The sequence below is a fragment of the Macrotis lagotis genome, chromosome 7 (genome assembly GCF_037893015.1).
Source record: "Macrotis lagotis isolate mMagLag1 chromosome 7, bilby.v1.9.chrom.fasta, whole genome shotgun sequence".
NCBI lineage: Eukaryota > Metazoa > Chordata > Mammalia > Peramelemorphia > Peramelidae > Macrotis > Macrotis lagotis.
In genome coordinates this window covers 55699672-55712032 of record NC_133664.1, presented here as the reverse complement: position 1 = coordinate 55712032, position 12361 = coordinate 55699672, and the positions used below count along the sequence as shown (strand labels likewise).

The window sequence follows — 12361 nt, the reverse complement described above, 5'->3', positions numbered from 1 at the left end:
CTGGGCAGCCGTCACTTATGAGGATGATGTTGTGACTTAATCCAACAAGTCTTTACTAAGAACCTTCTGTGTGCTCACCTCAGGAGGGGTACAATAGAGCACTGGACCTGGGGTCAGGAAGACTTCTGGAGTTCAAATTTGGCCTCGGACACCAATGAGCTGTGTGATCCTAGGCCAGTCACTTAACCCTGACTTGCCTCAGTTTTCTCATCTATAAAAATGTGCCAGAGAAGGAAATGCCAAACCACTCTAGTATCTTTGTCAAGAAAATCCCAAATGTGGTCAACAAGAGTTGAGGATTAATCAACAAAAGTCTTCCTGTTTTACCTGCAGGGATAGAGGCAAAGATTGAGGAAAAGACTTGTTTTCCCTTTGGAAAGTATTAGGATAAACCATACTGCTTAAAGTTTCCAGATGACTTTTATCTTTTCAAATTTTATATAAGATTTCAACAAAGTATGTATGGCCTGAATTTTGGGTCATTTTATTTTATTTTATTTTATTTTTTGCAATAAAATTACATGTAATAAAGGGTCATAGAAAGATAAACCAAAAACCAAAGGAAAATTAAATAACCATCTTAAACAATGGGCAGATCAAACAGCAAATAACAGAAATAATCAATAATTATTTTTTAAAAAGATCTTACTTATTTTGAGTTTTACAATTCCCTCCCCCCCGCCCCAATTCTTGCTTCCCTCAATCCATTCCCCCACAGAAGGCATTCCGTTAGGCTCTACACTGGGAGTCTACCTGCCAAGGCAGACTCAAAAACTTTTTGAAAACAATTACAAAACACTTCTCACACAAATAAATTCAGATTTAAATAACTGGGCAAACATCAATTTTTCATGGATAGGTGGAGCTAATATAATAAAAACGATAATTCTACCAAAACTAAACTACCTGTTTAGTGCCCTACCAATCAAAATTCCAAAAAAATTACTTTAATGAGTTAGAAAAAGTTGTAAGTAAATTTATATGGAGAAATAAAAAGTCAAGAGTTTCCAGGGATTCAATGAAAAAAAGTTCAAAAGAAGGTGGCTTAGCCTTACCAGATCTGAAATTATATTATAAAGCATCAGCCATCAAAACTGTCTGGTATTGGCTAAGAAATAGAGTGGTGGATCAGTGGAATAGATTGGGTGCAAAAGAGATCACAGGAAATGATTATAGTAATCTGCTGTTTGACAAACCCAAAGAGTCCAGCTATTGAGATTAAAAACTCTTCGATAAAAACTGCTGGAAAAATTGGAAGTTAGTATGGAAGAAACTTAGATTAGACCAACACCTCACACCCTATACCAAGAGAAGACCAAAATGGATACAGGATTTAGACAAAAAAAAATATTATAAGCAAACTAGAAGATCAAGGACTAGTTTGCTTGTCAGATCTATGGAAAGGGGAGCAGTTTATGACCAAGGAAGAGATGGAGAACATCACTAAAAATAAACTAGATAATTTTGATTACATTAAATTAAAAAGCTTTTGCACAGACAAAAGCACTGTAGCCAAGATCAAAAGAAATGTAGTAAACTGGGAAACAATCTTTACAACTAGTATTTCTAACAAAGGACTCATTTCTGAAATATACAGAGAGCTGAGTCAAATTTTGGGTCATTTTAAAGAGAGCTTTAACTTTTAAAGGAGATCTTTTATTTTCTATTGAAGCTCTCCAATCCTGTAAGCTAGTTCTTTGATAAAAAGGGCAGCTGAGTCAGCATTACATATCTTTTCATATCTTATTTCTTATCACAAAATTTTTAAAAGGTTATGTATTAGATCTTGATTTTCTAACTTTTTTATGTTCCCTTAATCAATACAATTACTAATCTGGACACTTCTGCATGAATCCATTTTCTTTACCAGAGTTTATTTTTTTTAACATACACTACTCTGGGGAATTTTTGATATTAGCATCAATGACCTTAGAGTCACATATATGGGAAGACATAGAGTTAATTATTGATTATTGAATAGATTAAATGCCATAGGGTGGATTTCCAGTCCCACAGGTCATATTTCACCTGGCTTAGGCAAACTCAATTTTATTGAATATGTAAGAGAATGAAAGCATCTAAATGATGTTGAAAATGGAGAATATTTTCTTAAGAAATTATCATAAACTTATTCCATAAAATGTTTATTCAATGCAAGGTACACTTAAGTCATTAGTGATAATCTTAAACTGAGCTTAGTTCTTGAAATGAGTTTCTGGAAGAAGACAAACTGGTCCTTGAGTACCAGTTTCCTGCTTCTGCTGTGCTTAGTTTTCTTGGTTATTGCTGCAGGAGCTCTCTGGACTACTTATTTAACTGAAATAAGATCACTACCCTCAATAGAAGTGTTAGTTCCATTAACTCCTCTGACTCTCAAAGAAAAGCCAGTGAACTATCCTATTTAACTTCTACTGCCCTTTGTCTTCTGGTTTCCTTTTATAGCAGGAATGTCAAGAATGATATGATTCTATTCTTTTAAGAGGAAGTACATTTGATGATTATTGAACAAAGATTTCACATGTAACATATCAATAGCCAAGATTTGTTTGGTCAGTCCATCGATGGACTTGGCTGGGATGGCCCTGTTCCTCTAGGTACAGTCTCTTGCTGGGACCACATGAAGCTTTTCTGCCATATTAGATAGAGCCCTCTGGAGCTTGCACATCACTGGTAGTGCCTCTGAGAATCTCCTTAGCACAAAAGGGCATTGGACTAGGGCTTTGTAGAAGGCTGACAAAACTATTTATATATCATCTGACTGGTTAAAGGTATTAGCTACTTTACTATGTCTTCATATAGGACAAAATGCCATTCCCTTCTACTTCCTCTTCTTAAATAGAGCATCTTTTAAATGTTTAATTTATCATTGCAGACAGCTGTGTTTCTGCAGAAGTGGTGGCTGCTATTGATGTAAACACTATTGCAAATGAAGTGTACAGACATAACTTTCCTCATACACAATTATGGGCCAAAACTATTGAGGTGAGTAATGATTATTGATTGTTGTTTTAATGAATATATAGCATAGAAAGTGTGTTTGCCACTTTTACAAAATGAGGTCTATGTAGTCTGTGACAAATACGATTTTAATTCAAGGACATTCATCACTGGTTTAGAACAAAGGACCAAAGGCAAATGTTTTCAAATTGGTGAGAGAGGGATGTTGTTTAGGAATAATCTAGTTTGATCACTTGCATGTGAGATTCCGTGACCTTTTAATATTTTCCGCTAGAGGTTGGAAGCTTTAGCTTCAGGCCACCACATGAGGTGAACCTCAGATAACTTGCAAGGGCAGGTCCAAGGGAGAGCTAAGCGAACCCATACTGCTGCTCAGAATTTTGTAATGATGACCAAAGAGATAGCCAACAAAAATGCCTTAGAGACCTGGAGGAAAAACAAAACCCTACAGAAAGTTATATAACACTTCTCTGAGTTAATAGTGATATTTCTGTGAATCAAACATTTTCTTTTCTGAGACTTTTGGGGAAAAAAGCAGGCCTTTTCTTTCTCCAGTGGAAAATAATGGGCAAATAGACTTGAGGTTGGGAGTGATGAGGATTTTTCTGTTAGGAGGTAAGGGAGGGGGATACTGCCTTTGGGACTTTTGTAAGGGAAGATTTCCTCCTCACTTCTTTATATTGTAGGGGTTACAGAAGAGGAGAGTGAGTGATTCATGCTTTTGTGCGGAATATTTTAGAGGGAGCAAGAAACATCCATGTGCAGATAGATGCCTCTGACTTTGAATTGAATGTGAGACTGAATACGGGAGCATGATGGTAGGGAAAGTGATTATGGTGCCTGGGTATTGAATATCAGAGAGGAGGGGATTCACCATTCAGTGAGTTAGGAGGGAGAGATAGAGCTGCTAGGGAGGGCCTCATGGAACTTGTCGCTGAGCTCCTTCAGCTGTGTGGGAGTTGTGGCTTCTCCAGAATTAACCCTGGGGGAGGGCCAATGGCTTGGTTTCTTGTACTGCTTCCCCCCCTGCCCTGGGACACACACACACACACACATACACACAGACACACAGACACACACAGACACACACACAATAGTAGGTGGTGAAGTGTGATGAGAGGTGTGAGAGGAAGTTTTGTCTACTGTAACTCTTACTGACCAGCGATAAATTGCAGCTTCCTGGATTTCTGGAGCATGTCTTGGGAAGAAGAGGCTGTGGATGACCAAACATGTTCAAGATCAAGAAATGAAAAAAGCCAAAGATTCTTGGACTTTTCAGTAGCCTCAGAACTGCCCATTGTAAATACATTGTTTTTAAAGAAGAGTGTCAAAAGGCACGAAATATGGAGAATCATCATGACCCACAATGAAATTTATTGTCTTAATGGACAGGAAGTGACCAGTTATTAGTCTTTTTGAGAATTAATCTTTTTTTTGTGCAGTAAAATAATCTGTTGGATAGAACAAAAGATAGTAAATGCCCCATTAAAGGAAGGGATGAAGATTAGAAGACAGTGTCATCAGAAAAGTATAGTAGGTCAGATATAGCCTGTTCAAATAAGATGTTAATTATCAAAGTTGAAAGTGTACAAAGAAGTATGCTTTCTATATTACCTTTTACTAGATTTATTGTTTTTTATATTCAAGACCTTTCTCTGTTACCATTTACTAGATTTTTTGTTTTGTTTTTACAAATCAATGGGATTAAGAGACTTCACCAAGGTCACACAACTAGGTAATTATTAAGTGTCTGAGGTCGGATTTGAACTCAGGTCCCCCTTACTCCAGGGCTGTTCCTCTATCCACTGCGTCAGATAGCTGCCCATCATTTACTAGATTTTGACAGATTCAAAACAATCACTCTAAAGTGGCAGCTGAAGGACCTTAGAAATTGCTTCATTTGACTAGTATTCTTCTTATTAACTGGAAAGATATAGCACCCCAGGGCAAAAACAGATTGAAGTACAGTCTCACTTGTAAAGCTTTCTGGAGAATGAAGGAAGTCCATGAGCAGAATCACATAATAAAACAGTGAAGAGCAGTTAAGAGAAAAAGAGCCTCCAGAAAGGGGTTCATGGACCATGATGGTAATCTGGTGAAGCCTCCTGAAGGGGCCCCTGGAGAGGTCCAGGATTCAGATGTGTTTTAAGAGGTGGAATTTGATCTTTGAGCTTCTCACCATTGTTCTTTTCACCAGTCCATCATGCAATAGGTGGGCACTAGGACCCACGCCTTCCTTGTGTTCGGGCTCCTGAATACAGTTTCCCAAGCACGGTAGGAGATTTCTGACTCTTTACTTGAAAACCTGGCCTGCACCAACTCATTACCCACTGTGGAGAAACAAAGCAGGAAAAGTCTACATTGCTCAGATTATGACATGCAGCTGGCTAAGTGAGTCTGTCCATATGTGCAAAACAGGAACTGCCGAAGGCCAGTGAGCTTGGCCCAGCATTGAGTAGGAAAAGGAGATCAAATGGCTCCACATTTCTCAAATTGCACAGGCTTTCACTGACACAAACTGCTCATCTGATGAGAACTATAAATATAAATATAAATAATAATAATAAATATAAATCCATATTTTCACCCAAGCATTCTCTTGGTGCTTCTCTATGCATGTGAGTTGTAAAGCAGCATGATCTTAAAAGAATTAAAATGGAAACAATTGAAGAACAATGGAATAATGTCTGTGTGTGTGTGTGTGTGTGTGTGTGTGTGTATGTGTATCTACACATGATATCAATTGTCTGATTGTGAGAAGTTTTATTTTAGAAGCATAAAGAGAAATGTATGCCAGAAAAGAAAATGAGTCATGAATGGGAACATATAATAGATGGTATGTTAAAAGAGAAAAAAAGACAGGATCTGATGAATTGGGCATATTTACTATGCACAATCTAAATAGGAGACTGTGGTAAGAGTTGAGCAGAATTAAAAAGGCCTTGGTGAAAGGATCCTCCACACTCACTGATGGAATCAGGGATCCATCCAAAGTACCAAAAGCAGAGCATTGGAGCTCCAATAGTTCCTTCCTAGTATTGATAGACAAATAGGGCAGCCTGGTTTCTTCTGCATTCTCCCCTTAATCTGGTTCTTTTCTCATCTTTAAGATGATTTTAAGGTTGACAAGAACGAGTGTCCTTTGTGTTACATATGCATCAGTGGAAAGAGTTGGCAGTGTTTAGTCTGAAGAACAGATTCAGACTTGGAGGCAGGCATTCTGTGGGTGATAAGAGCACTGACCTGAGAAATGCTGGTGGCTTCAGATCTCATCTCAAGAACCTGGACCCAACTCCATGTTGGCTTTCCCTTCTTTGGGATGCACTTTGAAATCTAAAGTGCATTCAAATTTAAACACTAAATTCTAATATACTTCACCAAAAGGCCTTGGTGGAGGCAGCATTGGAGTAGGAGGCAGGAGACCACAATTCCAGGGGACGTTCTGCTCATGTCATCTTTGGTGGCTTTGGACAAGTGGCTTAACTTGTTTGCACCTCAGTCACCAGATCTGTCAGTTATGCATCCTCTGTGTCTCTTGGGGGATTCTTATGATGATCACAGGCAAAGTGCTTAGAAAAATAGAGTCCTAAATAAAGATAATACATTATTTACTCATTCCCTCCTTTGTTAAATCATGTCTGTTCTTCTAAATCATCTAGGGAATTTCACTACAGGAATTTAATCAGCTATCCTTCAATATGATTTTAATGAGTCCTCCATGTCAGCCGTTCACAAGGTAGGTATAATAAATAATGTTCTATTGAGGCAGATACTTGTTAAGGATTTACAAAGCAGAAGACATTTCACTTTAGGTAGATACAATTCATTATATTCTCAAGCCTTTATTCTGTTACAGAGTCAGATGAATTATACATTGAATGAAAATTTCATCTACAATGTCCTAATATTTATCCATGTTTATTTCTATTGCTTGATGACTTATTCTTAAGAGCCCACCTTAATATGTGGTATGATTTATTATGAAAGAGCTCGAATAACCAAAAGCCCGGATATAATGTAAATTCCATTCCAAAGCTCCTTCATAAGCCAGTTGTTTAGAATTCAGACTATGTTTTTCCATAGAAACATTACTCTGACAGGTGGTTGGATTCTTAGTACAAACCACAGAATCCTGTTTGACTCATACATTCTTCAGTCCTTTTGAATAATAAAGAATTTGGATTGGGGAAGCATGCTAATTTCTAATTTTTTTTTTGAATTAAAGTCCACAGAGCTAATCATAATTTTCAGAATTCGTGGTGTTAATTTTCTCCATACATGTGTTCTTTCTTTCTCCAGAATTGGCCTTCAGGGAGATGTTTCTGATCCGAGGACAAAGAGTTTCCTGCACGTGCTACATGTTCTTCCACGGTATACCCTTAAATTTCTTTAGAGTCTTATATGGAATAGGAAAATTTGTAATTCAGGGGAGTATGCTTTCACTCTGTCTTGATACTGCATACTACCTTTGGGAGCTTGAAGGTATCTTAAATCTTAACTTGTTCAACTCCCTCATTTTACAGATTTAGGAGGGCCAGAGGGATTGAGTCTTTTTTAAATTCTTTGTTTTTATTTATTTAAAGCAATGGGGCTAAGTGACTTGCCCAAGGTCACACAGCCAGGTAATTAAGTGTCTGAGACTGGATTTGAACTCAGGTCCTCCTGAGTCCCAAGACTGGTGCTCTATCCACTGAGTTATCTAGCTGGCCCTGAGATTGAGTTTTAAAACCTGTTGTCACACAGTGAATTAGAGGCAGAGCGAAGACTAGAACCCATATCTCTGCCTTTCAGGCTATATCTCTCAAGCAAATTAGCTTTAAGTTTACTTCTGCAATGGTAGTTTGGCTGAGCTCTTATGTGAACCACAAGGTACAAGAGAAATGACTTTTCTGACTTTTTAAAGCATTCATAATGTGTAGTCTTTTTACTTTGTGAATAATCTGAAAAATGCTTTTTCTAATTAATAGTGTGGATTTTGTTCCTTTTTGTAATATATTTTACAAAAAAAAACCCCCTTTTTCTTGCAGGCTGCAAAAATTGCCAAAGTATATCCTTTTAGAAAATGTTAAAGGATTTGAAGTGTCTTCTACCAGGTAAAATATTTGTTTGTCTTGATTGCATTTCACACTCCATTGGTCTTGTGGTCGAAGACAATAAAATGTCAACTTCAGAAATAAGTACATTCATATACTAAAATGTGGCATTTATATAGATATAAAGTAGGGTCACAGTTCTAACTTTGACTAACTTCTAATGGAAATATTAAGTTTTTTGTGATATGCCTACTGACTTTTTAAATTTTTCTTTTGGTTATACTTCATGAATATTGCCCTGATCAATGTGTTTCCAATAATAGGATTAATTTCCCTGGAAGCAAGCCCTGCCCTCTCATTGTGAAGTCAAAACCAGAATGCCTAATATCTGGGCAAGATGGACAAAGTAGCTTGAGGATAAGCCTTGCAGTGGGGGGGAATCTTTTGGATCCATTTCTTGCCTCTGACACATATTGACTTCATCTCTCAGTGTCCCAGCTATCTTTCTAAATGTTTAAATTAAAAATGAGTTGCCAGTATGTATCACTGAAGAAAGTTTCCACATCAGAGAACTTCCTAACCCCAAGGAACGCATTGATCTGGACCAGGAAAAAAAGAATTTCAGGCTACATGCTGGAACCATTAAACTTCCTCTAAGTACACATTTAAAACAGACACAATGAAAAGAATCAGGTACACACGTCATGTCAATGTAAAGAACAGAATAATGGCTCTCTGCCTTTGAAGAAAGCAGTTAAAATTCTAAATCCCATTCATTTAAGAGACATTTTCCTTTCGTTTCCTTACCTTTTAGTCTCCCATAGTGTCTAAAACATTGTAATAAATGAAGAAGGTCCTTAGAGAATGTTTGCTGATTTTATTAAATGATGACTAAACTTTAGGGTACTAGTGAACTTCTGCTCCTTACTAGCAAAATGACCTCTCAACCTATCTAAACCTCATTTTCTCATCTATCTATCTATATCTATCTATCTATCTATCTATCTATCTATCTAGCTATCTATCTAGCTATCTATCTATCTATCTACACACGCACACACACGCACACATTAAAAGCATTGGACTATATCAAGAAATCATGGTTGAATTTCAAGGGCCTCGTGAACCTGGATGGAAAAAAAGTTCTATTTTGATTTTCATTAACCTTTTGTTGTCTATAACAATAAATGTGTCCTTTAAAAACAAAGTTGCTTAATTAGAATTGGGATTATTTAATATTTTTGGTCTCTAGGTATAGGGAAATGAATCCCAGTGCAAGTACAGTTAAGGAGACCCAATTAAAATGCTTTATTCTCCTGGATTCTGGTATCCCTCTTGTTAATTCTCCCTTTTGACTAATGGTTGGAACCTCCTTCTCTGAAGGTCTCCTGATTCTTTTTGTAGGACTAAAGAATGAATTCCAACTCTCCTCAATAAATTCTCTAACCCAATACCAAACTAACGTTTTGTAGTGACAGACCACTTAGTCTGAAACACTGCTTTGTTTTATCCTGGGAATAAAACCCTTTGAAATGATTCTTTTTAATGCTGTTGACAATACTAGATAATATAAGTCTGATAAAGTACTTAGATATCATCAGATTAAATTTATTCATAATCCCCAAATATTAAAGACAGATTTAATGAGAAGTGTTTAATTATTTGCCCTTAATAAATTTTGACTGGAAATAAATACTATTGGAGGCAATAGCTCACTTTAAAAGATGTTTCAAAAAGATTTTACCTATGTAAGCCAGTATTTGAGAATTGTCCCCTTTCATTTTCACTCTTAAAATTCAGGGTTCTCATTTATAAATTTGTTTTGTTTCTAAGTGCATTAATTTTGCCAGAACACCTGGTACTATTTTCTTTAATTTGATATTAATCGATAAACAGTGATTTAAGTACTATTAGCTAAATTATGCTAGATACTGAGGATGCAAAGAGTGAAATAGTCTTTTCTCTTAAGGAGCTTACATCCTAGACATATCTAAGTATGTGTAAAATACGTGAATTTTTAAAAAATGTTATTTTATTTGATTTTTTCCAATTACATGTGGATTGTTTTCAACATTCATCTTTTTTTGTAAGCTTTTGAGTTCTACATTCTCTACCACCATCTTTTCCCTCTCCCCCTCCCCATGATAGCAAGTAATCTGATATATATCATACAAATACAATCATATTTTACCTATTTCTAGGTTAGTCAAAGATACATATACTTTTTACTGAGCCTATGATTTCATATGTTTTGGAAACTCATAGAAGAGAGTCTCCTCTGTTATTCACACTATGTTCATAGATCTTTGTTTTATCTTTGATTCATTTTCCTTTATTACCTTTTTAGATTTCTCTGTTTTTTTCTTATCCTTGATGGAAGTGAGTTAAAAGAAATTCTACATAAAAGCCTCAAAATATAAACATGTCATTTTGCATATACTATAATCACCTGTGTATCCTACATTATTGAATTAATTTAGTGACTTAGCATAAACCAATAAGAAGTCAGCTTTTGATCATTTGATTGATTATAGCCAATCTTCAATGGTTATCTGAGCTCCATCTGCATAGCTAGCACAGAGTTGTTGCAGGTGTGTTGGCTTTATATACTCAGTTGCTATTACAATGTTTTCCTTTGTGCAATGCCAGGGATTGCTTCACAGCATCCAATAGCACTCAATGCAGAGAAATTCTGATTACCAGCCTTAATTATTCATATCCTCAAAGAACTAACATTTTTATTTTTTTATAGATTTTATTCTCAGAGTGCCCTTCTCTGGCTGCCTCATTGTAGCCTGCTGGTGATCTTGGGTTCTTGGTGGCTCTTCCGGTGGAAGGTTGGCTCTGACAAGTCCAAGGAGCCTAGCGATGCTTTTATCTTGAGCTTAGTAACAGACTCCATATCTGTCACCTGAAAAACCAAACTAGATGGGTTTAGACATCTCACTCTTAGTGAGGCTGATGAATTTTACACAGAGGCTTTTAAAGACTGAGTCAAAGAATTATTGAGTCAAAGAAAGATTCTAATCTATATTGGTGGCGGTCATACCGTCACTGGTGATAGTAAGGTTCACTGAATTATAGAAGTATTTGAGAGTTGAGCGTAGCTTTGGAAAAGATCATTATTAGTGGGACAACTCTGGGTTCATGGCAGAACAATCCTACCCTGACTTATTTTTAAATAACTTTTCTGGAGTTACAATTTTTATTTTAAATAAGGTTTTATGTTTAATTTGAGGTCTACAAGTATGCTTGCATAATGAGGCTACATTTAAAAACTTTTTTTTTTTCCAGAGACCTTTTTGTTCAAACGCTAGAAAATTGTGGCTTTAAATACCAAGAATTTCTGTTATCTCCAACATCTGTAAGTTACAAATTATAAAGACCTGTACTATAGCTTGAAGGCTTTTATTCCAGTAATTTGATTCAGGCAATAGAACTTCTACTTTACAGACTATTCTTCTAGATAATGCTAGACTTTTCTATCTTTTTAGTGATGTACACATATATCTTCACATTCCTGTATATGTATATTTGACGAATGCATTTTGTATACATTGCATGTGTAATAACATATTTTTATTAGAAGTAGGTTATATAGGCTCAGCTTAGGTGGCGCAATGGATAGCGCACCAGCCCTAGAGTCAGGAGGACCTTATTTCAAATCCAGCCTCAGACACTTAATAATTGCCTAGCTGTATGATCTTGAGCAAGTCACTTAACTCCATTGACTTAAATAAATAAAATTTTTAAAAAAGAAGGGTTTTTTTTGATAGCTTATGTTTTGTTCATTTAGCCTCAACCAAATAATTGTTTAAGTCCCTGGAATGTGAAATTATATGTAATATTTCTTTTTTAATCAACTGGGATGTAGGAGGTATTGTTGTTTACTTGAAATGGTTTTAAAATATGGTTTATATGATTTTTAAAAAAAGAATTTCAAAATTTTTGTTATTTTTAAAATGATCCAAAAATATGTAAAATTGATCATATCAAGTGATAATGCATATAGTTTAGTGTTAGATCATGACTTTATAACCTTTTTAAAAAGCTTCCTACTTTTGAATTAAGGCAAATGTTTGATAGACTATTGATTTTTTTCCCCAAATATGCTATTACTATCTATTATATCCTTTGCCTTTGTTCTTTACCTTTTTGTCCTCCTATTCATATGCTTTAGCATTACCCAGTCCCTGATGAAGGGAATGGAAGGAAATGAGATACAATAACTAATTCCTGAAATTACTTATACATTTTGAAAATAGTTAAATTTGAAAATTGTTAAATCTCTAAAACTATTTTAAAGTATCTTTCTTCATTTTTGGCTACCTTTAAATTTCTATACCATAGTGACAATTTTATTGAATAAA

General features: G+C 35.7%; 1 protein-coding gene across 4 annotated transcripts in view; it reads left to right on the top strand.

The window, feature by feature from the left end:
* Positions 1-12361, top strand: part of TRDMT1 (tRNA aspartic acid methyltransferase 1) — a 62329-nt gene that overhangs the window by 36706 nt on the left and 13262 nt on the right. For all 4 annotated transcript variants that reach the window (XM_074192931.1, XM_074192930.1, XM_074192933.1 and 1 more), the window contains 5 exons: positions 2873-2982; positions 6618-6694; positions 7258-7329; positions 7986-8051; positions 11286-11355. In XM_074192931.1, the coding sequence (XP_074049032.1) occupies positions 2873-2982; positions 6618-6694; positions 7258-7329; positions 7986-8051; positions 11286-11355 (395 nt within the window). The remainder of the gene's footprint in view (positions 1-2872; positions 2983-6617; positions 6695-7257; positions 7330-7985; positions 8052-11285; positions 11356-12361) is intronic.